Source organism: Mesoplodon densirostris, chromosome 2 (genome assembly GCF_025265405.1).
Source record: "Mesoplodon densirostris isolate mMesDen1 chromosome 2, mMesDen1 primary haplotype, whole genome shotgun sequence".
NCBI classification, from domain to species: Eukaryota; Metazoa; Chordata; class Mammalia; order Artiodactyla; family Ziphiidae; genus Mesoplodon; species Mesoplodon densirostris.
Window position 1 is genome coordinate 105,233,782 of NC_082662.1, and position 19,333 is coordinate 105,253,114.

General features: G+C 44.8%; 2 protein-coding genes across 9 annotated transcripts in view; both read right to left on the reverse strand.

Annotated features, from left to right (window-relative positions):
* CD58 (CD58 molecule) overlaps nt 1-9,465 on the reverse strand; it is a 44,901-nt gene extending 35,436 nt beyond the window's left edge. For all 4 annotated transcript variants that reach the window (XM_060090345.1, XM_060090343.1, XM_060090344.1 and 1 more), the window contains exon 1: nt 9,331-9,465. In XM_060090345.1, the coding sequence (XP_059946328.1) occupies nt 9,331-9,400 (70 nt within the window). In that variant the 5' untranslated portion in view covers nt 9,401-9,465. The remainder of the gene's footprint in view (nt 1-9,330) is intronic.
* A 3,400-nt stretch (nt 9,466-12,865) lies between these two features.
* The window catches only part of IGSF3 (immunoglobulin superfamily member 3), a 98,716-nt gene continuing 92,248 nt past the window's right edge, over nt 12,866-19,333 (reverse strand). For 3 of the 5 annotated variants that reach the window (XM_060090349.1, XM_060090347.1, XM_060090346.1), the window contains 3 exons: nt 17,845-18,330; nt 15,796-16,020; nt 12,866-13,622 (listed from right to left, as the gene is read on the reverse strand). In XM_060090349.1, the coding sequence (XP_059946332.1) occupies nt 13,561-13,622; nt 15,796-16,020; nt 17,845-18,330 (773 nt within the window). In that variant the 3' untranslated portion in view covers nt 12,866-13,560. Of the gene's footprint in view, nt 16,021-17,844; nt 18,331-19,333 lie in introns of all 5 variants that reach the window. The other 2 variants (XM_060090350.1, XM_060090348.1) reach the window with 1 other exon arrangement.

Genomic DNA, 19,333 nt, shown 5'->3' on the forward strand with positions numbered 1-19,333 from the left:
CCAACAAGAAGATAAAACAATTGTAAATATATATGCACCCAACATAGGAACACTTAAATACATAATGCAAATATTAACAAACATAATGGGAAAAATTGACAGTAACACAATAATATTAGGGGACTTTAATGTCCCACTTACATCAATGGACAGATCATCCAGACAGGAAGTCAATTAGGAAACATTGGCCTTAAATGATACATGAGACCAGATGACCCTAATAGATGTATAGAGAACATTACATCCAAAAGCAGTAGAATACACATTCTTTTCAAGTACACAGAGAACATTCTCCAGGACAGATAACATGCTGGGCTACAAAACAAGTCTCAATAAATTTAAGAAGACTGAAATCATATGATGCATCTTTTCCAACCACAGTGCTGTAAGACTAGAAATCAACATAGGTAGTATGCTTTGTTTACATCCATCTTAGTAATACTTTTTTGGATCTGCCTCCTCAGGCAAGGGAAACAAAAGCAAAAATAAACAAATGGGACTATATCAAACTGAAAAGCTTCTGCACAGGGAAGGAAACTATCAACGAAATGAAACAGCAGCCTGCCGAATGGGAGAAGCTATTTGCAAATGATATAACTGATAAGGGGTTAATATCCAAAATATACAAAGAACTCATACAACTCAAAAGTAAAAACAACAACAACAACAACAACAACAAAAACCCTGATTAGAAAATAGGAAGGGGACCTGAAAACACATTGTCCAAAGAAGCCACAGAGATGGCCAAAAGGCACATGAAAAGATGCTCAGCATCACTAATCATGAGGGAAATGCAAATCAAAACCACAATGAGATGCTACCTCACACTTGTCAGAATGGCTATCATCAAAAAAGACAACAAATAACAAGTGTTGGCGAGGATGTGGAGAAAAGGGAACCCTCATGCATTGTTGGTGGGAACATAAATTGTTGCAGCCACTATAGTATGGCAGTTCCTCAAAAAATTAACAGAAACTGCCATATGATCCAGCAATTTCACTGCCATATGATCCAGCAAATTCACTTCTGTGTACCTGAAGAAAACAAAAACACTAACTGGAAAAAAACATATGCACACCAATACTCATTGCAGCATTATTTACAATAGCCAAGATATGAACGCAACCTATGTGTCTATTGATAGATGAATGAATAAAGAAGATGTGGTATTTATATACAATGGACTATTACTCATCCATAAAACATGAAATCTTGCCTTTTACAACATGGATAGATATAGAAAGTATTGTGCTAAGTAAAATCAGTGAGACAGAGAAAGCCAAATACCATATGATTTCACTTATATGTGGAATCTAAAAAACAAAACAAACATTCAAAACAGAAATAGATACAGAGAATAAACGGGTGGTTATCAGAGGGAAGATGGATAGAGGGGGTGAGTGAAATAGGTGAGGGAGATTAAGAGGTACAAACTTCCAGTTATAAAATAAATGAGTCATGGAGATGTAATGTATAGCATAGGGAATATAGTCAATAATATTGTAATAACTTTTTGTGGTGACAGGTGGTAACTAGACTTATTGTGACCATTTTGTAATGTAAAAAAATATTGAATCACTATGTTTACACTCGAAACTAATGTATCAATAATATTGTAGTCAATTTAAAAAGGAAAAAAAAATAACAACAATAATAAAGTGTAAATTCAATTTTTTTAAATTACAGTAAAAAGATGGCAATAAAACCAATTCCTAGATCTAGTTCTTTAAAAGTAGTTGTCTTTTTCAAAATTCCTAAAAGATACCTGTCAAAAATAAAAGCAGCAACAAATGCAAAAATGTGAAATTTCTTTAGATCCCGGTATTTAAAAAGACATCCTTGTGACAATTGGAGGAATTTGAATAAGAGTAGCAGTTAAGTGATACTATGAGATTATTGTTAATTTTTATAAATATTATGTTATTGGGCTTATGCCAAAGCATTTAGGAGTGAAGTGTGGGTGTATAAGGAAAGTATAATTATGGCAAAATGTTAATAAATGAATACATAAATAAACCCCCATTCTGAATTCTATGGCCCAAAGAAGGTTCCCCCACCCCTCTACTGTAGATTACGATATTGAATACAATCTATGTGATTGGTAACTTGCTGTCTTATATAATTTCACATGCTTTAGCAAAATTACATTGGACAATATATATGTTATATATAAGAGATTAACTATGGCTGCACCAATCAACAAAAAGTTGCTTACCTATTCTTGGGTTGGGAATACATAGACTTTAAGTCAAATAGACCTAAGTGCTAGCAGGTTCTACCACTTATTTGTTGTGTGAACTTGGACAAGGTACTTAACCTACCTCAACTTTGTTCTCCTCCTTAACACTCTCTACCTTATAAAACTGGTGTGACAATTGAAAACAAAAATCTAAAACTCTAAGCACAGCACTTGGCACAGAGCATGTGCTTAATTCATGGCAACTATTAGATACACCCCATTATAATACTGGATCTAATTTTTTGAGAGGAAAACACAACACTATTTTGATTTGGATTACCTTTCACAAATAAAACCTCACAGGCTCTCTGAATCTTAATTAAGCAAAGCATATGAACAAGTCTCACATAATAATGTGAGATAATAATAATTTAAAATGGGGAAATGTTTGACCAATACTTTATCATCTAATGTCCAGATTTAACAATTTGTATTGTTAAAAATATTAAAATTTAAAAAATATATTAAAATAAATCAATGAAAGAAACTTTATATGACGTAGTATATGACTTGGTTCCTGCGTACAAGGATCTAAAATCTAGTTGGAGAGACAGCTGGCGAGATAAAGGATCCATAAAAGGTCAACCACAGCAGAACAAGGCAGGCTCTGCTAATGAGACCTAACTAATACAACAGTTCCTATTTTTGAGCTTGCTACTTGCCCAGCACTACCTAGGTCCTGTCCACATGTTACCCCACTGATGCAAACCAGTGCCGAATCCTGCCAGCCCTACCTTCAAAACACCCTGCTATCTCCAATTCCTCACCCCAACCCCAGTCATTTCTTACCCGCCCCCACCCTGTCATTGTTCCCGCAACCTCCTAACTGGTCTCCCTGCTTCTCTTTTTTCATCAGCAAGGACTATCCTGAACCCAGCATCCAGAATCATTCATTTAAACACTCAACTCATCACAATTTCACTCCTGTTCATAACTCTCTGAGACTTCCTAGTTCATTGGGAATAAAAAAAAGTTAGTCTTGGGCTTCCCTGGTAGCGCAGTGGTTGAGAGTCCGCCTGCCATTGCAGGGGACACGGGTTCGTGCCCCGGTCCGGGAAGATCCCACATGTCGCAAAGCAACTAAGCCGGTGCACCACAACTACTGAGCCTGCGGAGCTCTAGAGGCCACGAGCCACAACTACTGAGCCCAGGTACCTACAGCCTGTGCTTTGAAACAAGAGAAGCCACTGCAATGAGAAGCCCATGCACCACAACGAAGAGTAGTCCCCCGCTCTCTGCAACTAGAGAAAGCCCACGAAGAGCCAACGTAGCAAAAAATAAATAAATAAATAAATAAATTAAAAAAAAAAAAAGGGCCCACAAAACTATTTCTAGGGTCCAGCCCCGACTACTTGTACAACTTCATATCCTATTTACTCTCCAGCACAGTGCTCTCCTCGAAGTTCTTTAAATGGTTGAAGCCTATCTCAGGGTTTTTGCTGCTGTCCTCTCTGTCTAGAATACTACTCTCCCAGACGGTAACCTGGCCTGCTCCATCATTTCCTTTTAAGTCTACATTCAACTGTTTCCCTTTTAAAGAGACCCTCCCCTGACCACACTATATAAAATACTAACCACCAGAGTGACAATGAAATATCATACCTCCACCCCATGGAGCACTATGCAGCTGTAAAAAAAAAAAATGAGGATGATCTCTATGAACTGATATGGAATGATTTTCCAGACATATGGTTAATTGACAAAAATAAGGTACAAAAGAGTACACAGAGTATGTCACCTGTTGTTTAAAAAAGGGAGTTAGAAATAAACATATGTATCTGTTTATAACTGCAAAAAGAAACAAAGATAAAACTGAAACAAATTATATGTTATGGGGGGAGAGGAAGGGGGGGAATAGAATTTCTGAGCATATTTTTTTATGGTATCAGTATCCACAGGGAATTGGTTCCAGGATCCCAGTGGATACCAAAATCTGAGGATGATCAAATCCTTCATGTAAAATGGCATAATATTTGCATATAACCTATGCACATCCTCTCAAATACTTTAAATCATCTCCAGATTACTTATAATACCTAATACAATGTAAATGCTATTTAAATAGTTGTCAGAACGTGGCAAATTCAAGTTTTGCTTTCTAGGACTTTCTGGAATTTTTTTTTTCCTGAATATTTTTAATCTGCAGGTGGTTGAATCTGCAAATATGGAAGGCCAGCTGTATATGGTTTTGATTTGAACCATGTTAATAGTTTACATATTTAAAAATTAAATCAAGGTGGGAGAAACCCTAAAACTGAATAGAAAGAGAAACAAATTAATGCAACTATGTATCACTTTGATAACATAACCACACAGAAGAAAAATTCAAATAACTTGAAAATACAGTGTTCTATACATATTTAATGGGAGATATGAAAGAATAAAAAGAACTGCTAAGAAATCTTGAACTGTATTTAGTAAAGTTTGTGCTTGGGAGTAGTACTGGCATAGCAATTATGGAATTAGTTTGTGTTTAATGTGGATTAGGAAAATATACTAATGCTACTAAGAATAGAATTCTCGCCATGGGGAAGGGAGGTACTAATACGGAAGGGAGGTACTAATACGGAATGGAGAAAAAGGAAGAAATTAATTGTTGGATTAGCTTTTGCGGTAACAAGATAAATGCCTGACTTTGTGAAAACTATTTCCTAGCACTGAAAACTGACAGGGCCTAGAAGCTATTTGGAGCCATAGCTTCTAGGCCCTGTCAGTGGCTCCAAGAGTCTTGAGCACACCTAGCACCCAGGTCTTAATTTCTAAATACCATCCCCCACTAAAAGGAAAAAGGAATCTAATGATTCCAAGGCTGAGTCAGGAAAAGAACAAAATGAGTCCAGAACACCCTTCTACACCAGAAAGTAAGGAAGTGCTCAAAACTGAGGGAAACATGGCAAAAGGACACTGAAAGTTGGAAGGGTTCCCACTTGCCAAATGCAGAATCACTGAGCATCAAAATGAAAAATGACAGGAATGCCATCTTAAATAATACACGAGTCCTTACTAGTACTAAAAAAAAAAAAAAAATTAAAAAGGGAGGTGCAGCGGGCTTCCCTGGTGGCACAGTGGTTGAGAGTCCGCCTGCCAATGCAGGGGATGCGGGTTCGTGCCCCGGTCCGGGAAGATCCCACATGCACATGCCATGGAGAGGCTGGGCCCGTAAGCCATGGCCACTGAGCCTGCGCGTCCGGAGCCTGTGCTCCGCAACGGGAGAGGCCACAACAGTGAGAGGCCCGCGTACTGCGCAAAGAAAAAAAAAAAAAAAAAGGAGGTGCAGAAGCTCTTTGTTACTGAAGAATGTCAATAAAGTATAAAGAAAATAGGGATAAAATATTGCTATCGACAAACATTTTAGTGGGAAGAATCACCACTGGGTTGTAAAACATTGGGTGAAAGATTGTTGGAAAACAGGATATTCACACAATCTCAAAGTGTTACTTAATGAATCACGTATTACAGACATACCCATTTTATTGTGCTTTGCTTTATTGTGCTTTGTAGATATTGTGTTTTTTTACAAATTAAAGTTTTGTGACAACTCTGCACTGTCAGATGGTAGTTAGCATTTTTTAGCAATAAAGTATCTTTTAATTAAGGTATGTACATTTTTTTAGACATAATGCTATGGCACACTTAATAGACTACAGTATAGTATAAACATCACTTTTAAATATACTAGGAAATCAAAAAACTCGTTATGTCTTGCTTTATTGCGATATTTCCAGTGGTTTGGAACTGAGCATGCAAAATCTGTATTCACACGCTTGTATTTTCTCCTCTACAATGGAGAAGAAATCTGGTGGACCTCACCTTAGCCAAATCATCAACATTAATGTCTCCAATAATGAGACAAATGGACTGCATCTGCAGCCTGATGAGATGCACACCTGTGAGAATTCCTGCCCAGGAATATTTACACCAGAATCTAAGCATGTACTTCAACATTGAGGAACGTTTTTATTTAAAAAAAAAAAAAAAAACTAGTCTAGACCCCTTCAAGAAGGGCAATATCATAAAGTAGAAAAGAGAAAAAGAAAAAAAGAAGCTGGCAACAGTTTAGATTTTTAGATTTAAGGGGATTAAAAAGGAATGACTACCAAATCTGGTGTGTGATCCAAGCTTGGCTTCTGGACCCTATCTGAAAACAGAATTGTATCATGCTGTATTTCCTGACTGTGATAATGGTGCCAGGGTTTAACTGCAGACATATTATTCTTAGAAGACCTATGTTGGAACTTCCCTGGTGGTCTAGTGGGTAAGACTACGTGTTCCCAATGCAGGAGTCCCAGGTTCAATCCCTGGTTGGGGAACTAGATCCTGCACACATGCCGCCACTAAGGCCTGGCACAGCCAAAATAAATAAACAAATATTAAAAAAAAAGAAAACCTATGTTGAAATATTTAAGGTTAAATTGTCATAAGAACTGCAATTCTCAAATGATTTAACAACAAAAAAGTTAACTGGGTGGGTGTGGGTGTATATAGAGAGATGTAACCCAAATGTGATAAAATGTTAATAAGTGGTGATTCAAGAAGAAAGGTGTGCACGTGTTCACTTTACTATTTTTGCAACTATTCTAAAGATTTTAAATCTTCCAGAATTTTAAAAAATTAAAAGGAACTATTAACCACTTCCATTTCCCTTGCCTCTGCACTAGTAATCTCTATATTAGTAAATGTTCACCACCACCCAACAACTACATATTTACTGCTTTATTTCCTTACTGTCTCTCCCCCACTATAATGTAAGCTTCCCAGTGCTGACACATAGTTGATAGTCCATAAGTACATGTGAATGACTGATGCTCACAATCATTTTATTAAGCAGATATTATTATTATCCTTTCTCTCATGTGAGTGGCGCTCTCTTTAAAGGCAAAGGTATGGAGGCACACAGAAGTAAGGTAACTTACAGAAGTTTTAACTGTGAGGAGCGGGGCCAGGTCAGAGGCCAGGCATCTCTCTGGGAGCAGATATTGTTCATCACTGTTAGGCAGCTTCCCCTAGTGAGGTGGGCTTGGCCCCCAAAGGGCTCACTGCAGACCTACACAGTTTCCCTTAGCGCAAAGCCTATTCAGAGAAGGCGATATTCATGCTTGCGGAACGAAATGACCTCTGAATAAATAAATGAATTAGGTGGGAGAAACCAGCTAGTTCAGAGAATCTTCCTAGAGGAGGTATGGCTTGATGGGTAAACTGGGTTTTCAGTTGAAGAGAGAGCATAGAGAAGGCAGTAGTGACCAAAGGCGCATTCTGGGACCAGGGAGAGACCTGTACCTCTGGAGGAGTTACCTTATCCCTTCAACCTCTGTATATGCCTCTCCCTCCTGCCCATAGCCACCAGCATATGAAACCCTCACAGCTCTTTGGGGTCTGTGATGGTACCTGCCCTGGTTCCCCACCTCCAATTCCTCTCAACTACAATCATTTCTCTTTACTGCTGCCAGATTATTCTTCTTAAGTGGATGGCTCTGATCCTGTCAGGCGCAGAAAGAGGTCTCCTTTGCCTGCAGAAGAGAATCCCAACTCCCAAAGGGAACATTCAGGGCTCCCCTAGGGAGCCTCAAGCTCCCGTGGGCACTGCAACTCTCCAGTGACACTGATGACTCCCTACTGCCCAAGGTCACCCTCTACACCCTGCTCCCCTGTCTTTCTTTCCTGGTCTCCTGCTCTTGGAATCTTCTCCCACATCATGGCATGTTCACATACCACCTGTCCTTGGAGGCCAGGTTCAAATACCCTCCCTTCCATGAAGTTTCTGCTTCACAAAAGATATTTGATTTCACAAAAGATGTTGCTGTCTTCCCTCTGCACGCCCACAGCACTTTACTTTTACCTCTCTTACAACATTTACTTCTGTGCCTTACACTGTAGGTTCTTTTGAGTGTATCTCAACCCCCCATTCCGCAGGCTGGAAGCCATAGATGCATGCACCCCAAAGGGACTCAATAAACGCTGAACGTTGGGCTTCCCTGGTGGCGCAGTGGTTGGGAGTCCGCCTGCCAATGCAGGGGAGGCGGGTTCGTACCCCGATCCGGGAAGATCCCACATGCCGCGGGGCGGCTGGGCCCGTGAGCCATGGCCGCTGAGCCTGCGCATCTGGAGCCTGTGCTCCGCAACGGGAGAGGCCACAACAGTGAGAGGCCTGCGTACCGCAAAATAATTAAATAAATAAAATAAACGCTGAACGCAGAGTGGAGAGGGGAGGTTCATCAGGGGTGTGGCCTAAAGGGCCGGTGGCAGGAAATTCCAAGGAAAGAAGTACTAGTTAAGGGGGTTGTATGCTTCAGGGGGTTTGGTTATGACTTAACTAGGGACCTGTGTGGGGAGAGGTTGATATGGGTGGGGAGGTAAAAAAAAATGGAGACAAAGATAACTATTTCATGGCGCTGTCGTGACGATTTATGCTGAAGAAGCGTGAAGGGATGCACAGTCCTAGTTAGTCCTTTCATGCCCGGAAGGGAGGGGAAAGGGGACCAGCCGACACTCCTTAGGAATTCTGAATTGAGGCCCTAACCTTCTCGCCGCAGGGCAGCCCGCCCTCCCCGCGCGGGCGGACTTGGCTTTGGCCGCAGCGCGCCCACCCCCAGCGGAGGCCGGCGCGCGCGCAGATAGCGCGTCCCTTGGCCAGGGAGGCCCGCCCGAGACAAGCTCCCGGGCTGCGGAAGCAGTGAACAAAGTTCACCTCAAGTTCTGCGCTACGGCGCCTCCGGCTGGAAGCAGTAACTTAGCCACTTGAGTCGCACTGAAAAGGCACCCCTTCCGGAGGAACACGAGCGGGAATTGGGGATCGTGGAGGTTAAGGAGGCTCCCCAGAGAGCGCAGGGGAGGTGATCGAGACGGAGTCTCATCCCTCTTTTTCCCAAACAGGCTTCAGAGCCTGCGGTCCACGTTTCCTGCTGACCACCCTAGGCAGCCCTGTGGGTGACACGACCAAGTCCCGGGCGCGGGCTGCGTGCCCCACGCCAATCCCACCATCCCACCTTGCAGCGGCCTCGGGCCGCACCCGTCCACCCGGCCCCGGAGCCCTGGGGCCACTGACACCCCGCGCTGCCGGTCCCCGCGGGCTCCCGGGGGAGGTCTCCACTCACCCAACCGGAGCAACAGGCAGACCACTCCGAGGGCCCCCACGGCCCATCCCGGCGCGCTCCCCGCGACCATAGCGGACAGGCCAGCTTCCGCGACAGGGACACAGCCGGGCGTCGCCTCGGCTTGCCGGAGGGAGAGAGAGCCCGCCCCGCGGTGCGCCCCGCCCCCGCGCGTCCAGCCAGGCCCCGGATGACATCTTGGCGCGCGTTTTCTCCACCCTCCCGAGAACGCGGTCTGGGCCCAGGGTCCTTCCTGCCATTCTGCCGCCCCCCGCCCTGCTGTGTGGAGCTCTCCCCCAAAAGCGGCTTGCGTTTTCACAACCAGGTTTATCCTCGGTCCTCCCGCACCTCCCGCACTTTTCCTTGGCATTTGGAACGTGATGGAGGCGCCCCCATAGCCGGGGGTATCGGACCGTCGCTCCCCGAAAACTGCGCCCCACTCGGCTGGAGGTGACAGCAGAACTCTGTGCCGGGACAGGGAGGTTCTGAAGCGCTTTATTCCTTCAGCGCTTTCCAGCAGCCGCAGTCGCGCAGCCTCGCTTTTCCTGCCTGTCACTTCGCTACTACGACCCTGGACAAGACAGCTTCCTCAAATATTAAGACAAAAGGAAACGGGCAACATTCTAGCCGACTGCTAGACTGTGTGGGGTCCCCTGGTGCGGCCCCAATCCCCCCCCCCCAAGTGCCTGCTTCTCATCATTCAAGTGCAGCCACCTTCTCGTTAAGACGGACCTCACCCCAACACTCCCTCACTGGAACTGGGATTTCCAGCCTTGGGTTTCTCCTTTCTCCGTTTCCTCTTTGTTTCACTCTTCCTCCATCTCTACTGTGGACTCGCCCTCAGGCTAGGGAGTCAGGGCTGTTCACTCGCCGTTTGGCCTCCCCAAACCTCTCTCCCTCGTGCTGCAGCGGGCGCTTGGAACTCCCCATCTTATTGGCTAGTCCTCTCCCCTGAAATCCATCTGATCCCAGACTCAATTACTACTGTATTCCCAGAGCCAGCTACTGGCATCAGCCTCCCGGTCAGCCCCCATTCTTTCAGACAGTGGCACCAGAATGATCCCTGCTCAGCCATTGCAGTTCAGTGAACTCTTCGTTACCATGTGAGCAGGAAACTCCTTCCATGAGCTGGACTCATGAACGAGACTCTCTGATGTCCCAACAAACACCAACATGTTTGCCAGTTGTGAAGCGGTGGAAGTGTGCTTTATTGTTGCTGTCATTACCATCATCCTCAGGTGGGGACCTCCAAACCACTCAAGACACTTGGACTGCCCTGTATGAATTCATAAATTATTTCTTACATTAGCCATGAAATTGTAAGAGGTGTCTATATCCGTGAAATTTCTGGGACTGATGTTCTGTACCATGAGCTTAGACATTCCCTATCATCTGAAGATATCGGGAACATAAGGCAGGTAGAGTGTGTAGCACAAAATGTGAGATCAAGTTTCTCCTCTGCTCTGGGCTGGTAAGAACTCGGGCTAACTTGGAAAGGTAAGATGGGATCAGACCTTTAAACACTGGGGAGCCCCTAAAAGTTTTTGAGCTGGGAAGTGATATAACAGCAAACATCTGTTGAGTCCTTACTATGAGCCAAGCCCTGTGTTAAGTGCATTACCTGCATTAATTTAATCTTACTGCTGTCCTTGTTTTTACAGATTAGGAAACTGGGGCTCTGAGGAGGTAAATGACTTGCCCAAGGACACAGAGTAAGGTGCAGAACTGGGAGTCCAACCCAGGGTAAGTCCAAAGTACCACTCTTACCCTTTCATACAGGATGGGCAGCTATACTGCTGTTTGGACTGGCCAGCAAAAGCTGTCAACCCCCTCAAGAGCAGGGCTGAGGAAAGGACTGCCCAGTCACCTGGGGCTGGGAAGTATTCCCCAGGTCATGGTCTCCAGGTATCAGGTAAGGAATGGTTCAGTAGGTCTTCCTTGATTGGCTGCTTCTCTGGCCAACGAATGGTGCCAGCTCTTTCATCAAGAGAAATGCTGTGCTTCCAGCAAACATTTTTAGAAGCCCTTATATGCCTGGTCTAGCAGACTTCATTAGTCAAAAATGGCTCAGAAAGGCTGGACCTGAAATGCATTAGGCACATGGCCCAGAAGGCCCTATCCATATACTGAGGACTGGCCACCAAAAGGAGGGCTGGATGTATTTTACATCCTGTGACCAGTGTTGAGAGGTCCAGTTTTATCTGCTTGTCACTGTAAAGAATCATGGACTAGAAGGGAAAAAAGGAGGGCTCGTTCGGTCTGCTTATGTGGCATGGATGGGCTGCTGCTCTTCCCAGCATGTCACTCTAGTTCTCTGGCTCTAGTTCTTGCCAAGCTTGGAACTGCACCCAAGGAGCTTGGGAATCCTAGAAAGACAGAGCAAAACACTGATTCTAATCCTGCATATGTGAAAATCGTCCTTGCCCCATATGGAAGTGTATATTCACTTCATTTATATAAACCCTGGGCGGATTTGCACCAGGGGTGTGTGTGTGGGGGGTAATCTTTATTCCATAATACTGTTTCCCTTTTTAAAATGCTCCCTGGCAAAAAGAGAGCATTTGGAAAAAAAATTAGGCAAAAATAATACATAAGACTTAACATGGAACCATTCTGGGTACCCAAGAGATAAACAGTCACATTTCAACTCCCGACCAAGCCAGCAGCTGCAAGAAGTTGATAAGGATGCAGCGCATGGGGCTGGGGAGCAGAGGAAAGCACATACTAAAGGCTTTGAAAGCCTTGAGTTTTAAAAAGAAGAAAAGGAAGTACCTCCTTTGCTTTTTACCTCCATCTAGTTCCTTTTGCATTCTGTGAATTTTAAAGAATTACAGATGGGTTCTGACTAATCACATGTCACTGATATAGCTTTAATCATTCTATCATTCTTCTCAATTTGCAGATGTGGTGAACTCCCCCCAAAACCTCCCAGCATTTGAGTTGTGCAGGTAACAGAGATGGGTGTGTTCTGTGTGCTCACTGCACAGGAATGCACAGCTCCTGCGCTTTCCTCCATCCTGGAAAAGGCTTGCTGAGCATTTCACCGTCAGGACAATACTACAGAGTTTGAAGAAGATGGTGTGGTCTTGCTGCCAAGACCAAGGAGAAAGCTCTCCCAGGTTCCTGCTCTCCTCCTCTATCAGTCTCCTCTCACTGCATCCTGTCTCCCCACCTCCACCCCACTCCCACCCAAAAGAAAGCTAGATTCTGAACTGGCCTGTCAGGCCTCCAGGCCTGTGTGTTGAGCGGTGCACGACTCTGGCCTTGACAGTCAGGGTAGATGTGTGTGTATTTATGTATGTGTGATATACATACATTTTCAGCAGCTGAGAGTAAAGTGTCTTGAGAAAGGGGTGGTTTTTATCACTTGTACAAAGGTGCCACTTGCACTGGGGGTGAGGCGTGATAATAGAAGCCGCAATTCACAAACCCTGAGTTTAGCAAGCCAGAGTCAGGGGCAGGACTCCAGGCCCCCAGGGCACAGCTCCGTACTCAGAGTGGCAGGTTAGTGAGGAGAAAGAAGGACAGTGGACTCTAGTCAATGTAAACAGCCATATTTTCAACATAATTTACTACAGGTCTCTGAAGTGTATATAAAACATTTTAGTGCAACATCTTACAAATAGTTTTCCTTTAAAAAAACAAACAAAAACAAATCAACAGCTCTCTACATCATGCATGGGTAGTTTGCCTACCCTACCTCTTTTTTTTCTTCTTCAAAAGTTAACGCAGAGAAACCATTGTTTGAAAAGAATATGAAAACTTGCTACAGAAACACCCTGGGGAAAGAGGGTGTGGTCATATCCATGTCCTGGAACGGGCCTAGCACAGTGTCGTTTTTCATTAATGCCTCATCGTAGATGTAGATAAGTCAAGAGAGCAGTCGGCAGTTTTCCTCTGCGTGTCTCTCCTGTAGGCAACTTGCAGTGAGGTTTCCCAGCCACTGGAGGCCACCATTATCACTCATCTGACGCCACATTTCCATAGAAATGGCCAAAGAAAGAAGGTCCTGGGGATTTTCATAGAAAGCTGAAAAGCTCACCCTTTGACAGTATCCCCTGGCCCAATAGAAAACGCACAGAAAAAAAAAAAGTTATTAAAATACTGGCTTCGGTTTCTTTTTTTCCTTTCAAATCTCCTGCAAGTGCTTCACTTACTTATGTGCAGCACTGGCTTTTCTTTCTTCTGTGAACCAATTCAAACTCAGATCTTCATTATGCGTCCCAGTTCCAGTCAGCCCTCCGGCATCTTTCCTTTCAGACAGAGGGAACGTACATCATCTTCTCGAGTTGACTCTGTCTATGAATTAAGGGCCAGCAATTTCCCACTGAAAGCCCACACCCTGAAATGAAGAAATTGGGCCAAAGACCGCCTGATTTCCTCAACACTGCGCCTGTTGTGTACCTCTACAGCATTGATGCAGCACAAGAAATGGGGATGAGCACGAGGCGTCAGTGGGATTCAGGTGGCCGTGCCTACACAGTCTCACAGGAGAGGACTGGTGTATCTGGGAGGGAGAGAAGGCAGCCTATGTAAGCCCCTCAGAAAATGGTTGGGCAGTTGCCTTGCTTCCCCCTTGGCTATGACACATCAAAGCACCTGCCGAGCACCCAGGCCCCCTGCACACCCGCAGACGCCAATAAGGATCAGCACCCACGTGGCCTGGAATCCTAGAGCCCTCCCCTGGAGTGTGTTCTGTCTCAGAACAGGGTTTCACACTAATCTCTCTGGTTAGACTTAGTTCCAGAATCCCTGGAGGTTTTTTCCAAAGTGGGAAGTCCCTTGGGATTCAAGCTGCAAGTTCATAAGGAAGGGAGATGCAACTTTTGGCCAGCAAAATATGAGAAAGCCAGGGCAGAAAAACATCTTCATGGAGTGGGCAAAAGGAAACACTTGCAACCAGTGATGCTCTGGAGCCCGGCATCTTGCCCAGCAAGTGTAAAATAAAAGGTGACACTGGCCTTCGCCAGGCTTTACAGGGCATTCAAATAAAAAGCTGCCATGACAGTGAACAACCAAATCACCTAAAGCCACAAACAAGATCTAAGAAAGGAAAAGATAAAAAATCCACGGACAGGCATGTGATCACTTTCTGCTGAGATGAGGTAATCCATAAAGATTACAAAGGGCTGCGTCTGGGCCTCACCTGGGCAGATATTCTTATGGCAGTGAGATGCAGGTCAAACGGCGAAGAAGAAAGACATCAGTATCTTTGAGAAAAACCTAATTGGAAGGAAGAAGGAAAACCTAGTCTTCATATCTCCAGGGAGGTAGTTATTCCTCCCTGTTCTACAATGGCTGGCTCTGGAAACCCCCTCACCGCTGGCTGACTGTCCCAATGTTCACGAACTTTAGCTGTCAGACAGCCCCAGTGCCTCCCGACAGTGTATGTGGGGGCTGCTGGGCCCTCTGCAGGCTCACTGGCCATTTTCCCTTAAGAGTTTGGCAAAGCACCTGAAAATAGAAGCCCACCTGCTCGCAATTATCAGTCAGAGACTGCCCTTGCAGAACAGACCAAGCCAACAACCAGTCTTGTTTCCTTCTTTCACTAATCAGTGACTTTGATCAATCTGAAAGTCAGTAGCTGCTAAAAGCAGCCCTCTGCCCACTTTAACTTGCAAAGCGTGTGCTGTTTGGAGCTTCTGACTTGTTCTCCAACAGAGTCTGTGCATTTTTTGGCAAGGTTGGGATGAAGCCTATTGCCTCCCCAAAGGATAGGCTAGGCTGGGCGCTATCTACTCCTAGTGGGGTTATGCAGGATTTATCTTGTACATACAGTTCTTTGAAGCAAAATTCAATGCTTTCATCTTGACTACAAAGTCGTTCCAACAACTCCAGCTGAGGGAAAATATAAGATACAAATTGGGCCCACACTACACATAATTTTCAAGTCTCATTAAGGAAGTAAAAAATGTTTGGGTATATTTTGATCCATGGGTGGCATTTTCAAGTGTGCAAAAATGAAAAAAAGTCTTGGAAGAGATTCCTTTGCGCTATAAAGTTCGTCCTTCCTGCTGCCATCAGTTGTACTTAAGAGTAATTTGTCCACAACATTACGGAATCCAAAAAGCGTAAACCAAAGGGGTTGAAAAAGCGTCCCTTACAAAGAATAAGAACCCCTGTAACATCTATATCTGAGAATACTATATAAATCGGTGAGTAGACGTGGCACCGGGAGCTACTCACCACTTTACCGAAAACAGAAACAAGCAACCTAATTCGGCAGGATGGCGCCATCTGCTCGAAAATAGCTAACCAACCAAGACTGCCACCTAGAGGCAGTCTGCCTCTGGCTGAGCGGTGACTCGGAACACTTCTCAAGTCCGACCCTGTTCTGTGAGAGCGCCCCAGAGGTCGGGTGCTGTCCGCTGTCTGATCGCAGAGCAAGAGGCAGTGGGGAGAGCTTCAGCTCCTCCGTGGCTTATGACCGCCAGGGGTCCCCTTAGTCTATGGCTCCTGGGTGGATACTGAGCACAGGGGGCTCCAGGCAAGTGGGGGAGTAGTTGAGGTGTGGTTCCTTGATCCACAACAGGGGCACCCCATTCTTCCCGTCGGAGTTCTTGCTGGAGTTCCGGCTCTTGAAGCGCACCAGCAGGATGGTGATGATAAGGATGCCAAAGATGGGGAAAGGGTAGAAGAAGACAAAGTAGAAGAGCGCGTCGTTGGAGCAGATGATGGACTGCAGGGTGGAACCTGAAAAGGACCGAGAGGGTGACAGGACAATGAGGGCTGAGAACCTGGACTCTCACTCACTCCTGAAGACCCCACCCAACTGCATGGATGCAACTTGGCAAGACTCCTGCATCCACCCTGTCTTTCCCCTCCTGCCACTACTGGAGGGCAGACTACCCTGGTATTCTTGTTTTCACAACCGCATGTCTTCCAACACAGCTGGAAGTTCAAACAAAGCCATGCCTCCATTTCCCACTATGAGTCAGTTGTTTTGCTTGGAAAGCCACACAAGAAAGTGTAATTTATTGATTGTGAACTCAACTGTATCTGAGGTGGTGAAGATGCTGAATCCACTTCAGCCTGAACCTCCTTCCTGGTTGTATTTTACATGTCCCTTTACACTTAGTTCTGCTGCCAATGTCCTTCTTTGGAACAGAACACATTCTCTACCCACCAGCTTCTGAGAGCAGTTTTACCAGAAATGATGCTCATTTGATTAATGTTATCAGTTAAAAAGTCATTATGGACCACTTACAAATGTCTGTAGTGTATCTGTGGCTGCACAGAACACAGTGTTGGTTATTCCTGGATACAGAGGAGAATGAAACCTCGCACCCCTGACCTCATCAAGGACTGCTGCTCTGTGACAGGGCTCTGGGAGGCTGCATTTTCTCTGTAAAATAAGGCTGCTTGATGATCTCTGTATGCTATGAAGTTTACTAAGTTTGGACAGCCACAGTGGGCAGAAAAAATGTGGTCTAAACACCTTCCCTTGTACTTTTGGACAGTGGGTTATTCAGCAGATCGTTAGGGGGTCTAAGTATGATTTAGGGTTTTTTGGGGGTTTTTTTGGCTTTCCTTTCTACTGCATAGCTGTTGCTCATTAGTATTATTAAGAAAATTCAACACACACTTACACTTATTAGATTTCCAAGGTCTATGAGATTGGTGATATCAAACACTTTTGACCAATGAAACCTCAATTTCATAAGGTTCTATTTAATAAACAGGAGGTTATCAAAGAAAAGAAAAAGCTGACAAAACTCAAAATGATCTGATAAAATGCTGTGATTGAGAAGAAGTTGAAATTTTTAGCCAATTTTTAATTTCTGTATCATAGGCTAATTCTACTATAACAAACACCATTTTCAGTCTGATAAATTCCACATTTTGACAGAAGGTCAATCAAAAGAGCTCCTCGTTAGAACTAATAATTCAGGTCAGCAAAAATTTCCTCCAGTCTCTGTTCATGAGTCCCTTGGTATTATAAAAACATTGGGTTCTGGATCATTCTGTAGCAACAGCTGCTGGCTAACAGAGCTGCTGCTAAGCTCTTCCTAGATGCTCTGTAACATCACTGTCCTTCTAGGCTGGTCTTCCCAACTAACCATGCAAAATCCACCTAATCCTCCAAGTTACCCTCCAAAATAAAAATGACTCAGGAACTTGAGAAAAAGGGAGAATGGCAGTGAGGTAGTCAGACTTCATTTTATTTTTTCTTCCTCTTCTGTTGCTGATTTGCTAAAAAGAGACTAAGCTGGATATTCTAACAAGTAACAAGGTAACAACTACCAATACACTTGTATAATGAAATCCAACTAAAATTGAATCTGGTGGAGCATCAAGCTTATTATAAAGATCATCACTTCAATTATCACTTTAATTCCTATCTCTATTTTTCCCAAGGGCAATCAAGGGTCAGTTATATGAACTGGTTTGTCAAATCCTAAATGGCCACAACAGGCAAGAAAACTGCTTAGTAGTCCACCATAAAGCTCTGATGTTACCTTCCGGACAGCTGGAATCAACAGTGACATCCTCCCCCTGAAAACTGGAAAAACTCACTTGTGTCCAGAACCCGGATGCCGATGGGGGCCGACTCTTCCTCTGTCAGCCGGTACCATTCCTTCTGAGGGCTGGGCAGCCACTCCTCCACGTGGCAGGAGTAGTTGCCCGTGTCCTGAGGGCTTGCCTGCAGCACTGTGAGCCGGTAGAGTAGCGGGGAGAGCCTCTGGAAGCGAAGCCTGCCCTCCCAGGGGCTGCCCTCTGGGCCAAAGACAGCGTCTGGGCCCACACTCAGCAGGGCTGTCCGTTCTGTGGGGTCCTCTTCCTCCTCTTCCTCCTCTTCTTCCCCCTCCTCCCCCTCCTCCTCCCCATCTTCCAGGCCAGGGCTGCGCCTTTTCCCTCCAGCTTTAGTCCTCAGGGAGTACCAGGCCACAGCAAAGCGGGAGTCCTGGCTGGAGCGAGACACGATGCTACAGTCCAGCTGGAAAGCTGCCTTCTCGGACACCGTGGCATTGGGGACCACCGTGTCCACCTGCAGGGCGGCATCTGGGGGAGACAAGGCTGTTTTAACTTCTGTTCAAAACAACCTAAATGTCCACCACTAAATATGTTCTAGTAATATACAAGAGGATTCTATGTATCTACTGAAAGGAACAAAGGGGCATTGTGTGCAGAGAGGTGGAAGGAGATTCAAGAAAAATTGTTAGAGTACAGCACAGTGTGTACTCTATGCATCATCGAGTGGAAGAAAATAGAAAATAAGTTTTATACTGACATAAGAATCTGTTTATATTTGCATGGAATATCTGTGGAAGAATGCACAAGGAGCTGGTAACATGGATGCTTATAGGAATCCAGGGAGGGAGGGACACTTATTTTCACTGTAACCCCTTGTAGTGGTTGAATAGTGTCCCCCCAAATTCATGTCCACCTGGACCCTCCGAATTTCCTTAACTAGAAATAGGGTCTTTGCAGATGTAATTAGTTAAGATGTACTCATATACTGATTTGGGGCAGGCCTGAATATAAGAAGAGGAGAGGACACAGAGAGACACACAGAGAGGAGGACACGGGAAGGCAGAGGCAGAGACTGGAGCAGCCACAAGCCAGGGAACACGGGGCCGTGAGAAGCTGGAAGAGGCAAGGAAGGACCCCTCCCTAGAACCTTCGGGGAGCAGGGCCCTGAGGACACCTTGATTTCACACTTCTAGCCTCCAGAACTGAGAGAGAATAGATTTCTGTTGTTTGAAGCTACAATGCTTGTGCTAATCTGTTATGGCAGCCCTTGGAAATGAATTCACCCCATCAGCAGCTTTTGAATTTAAACTGGGTGCATGTAGATTATTGCCTATACCACAGGGAACCAACCCAAGCAGGTAAAAATTCTCCAAGGACTGAAGCTAAACAACAGACAGTAAACCTGAAAGGGCCCCTCACCCTGAGTAGGGACCCCCAGGAGGATAACACAGACAGCATCCTGACAGAGGTGGGAGATGCAGACTAGCCACGGAGAGACACCTGAGCAGGTAAATCACAACCCACAGACATC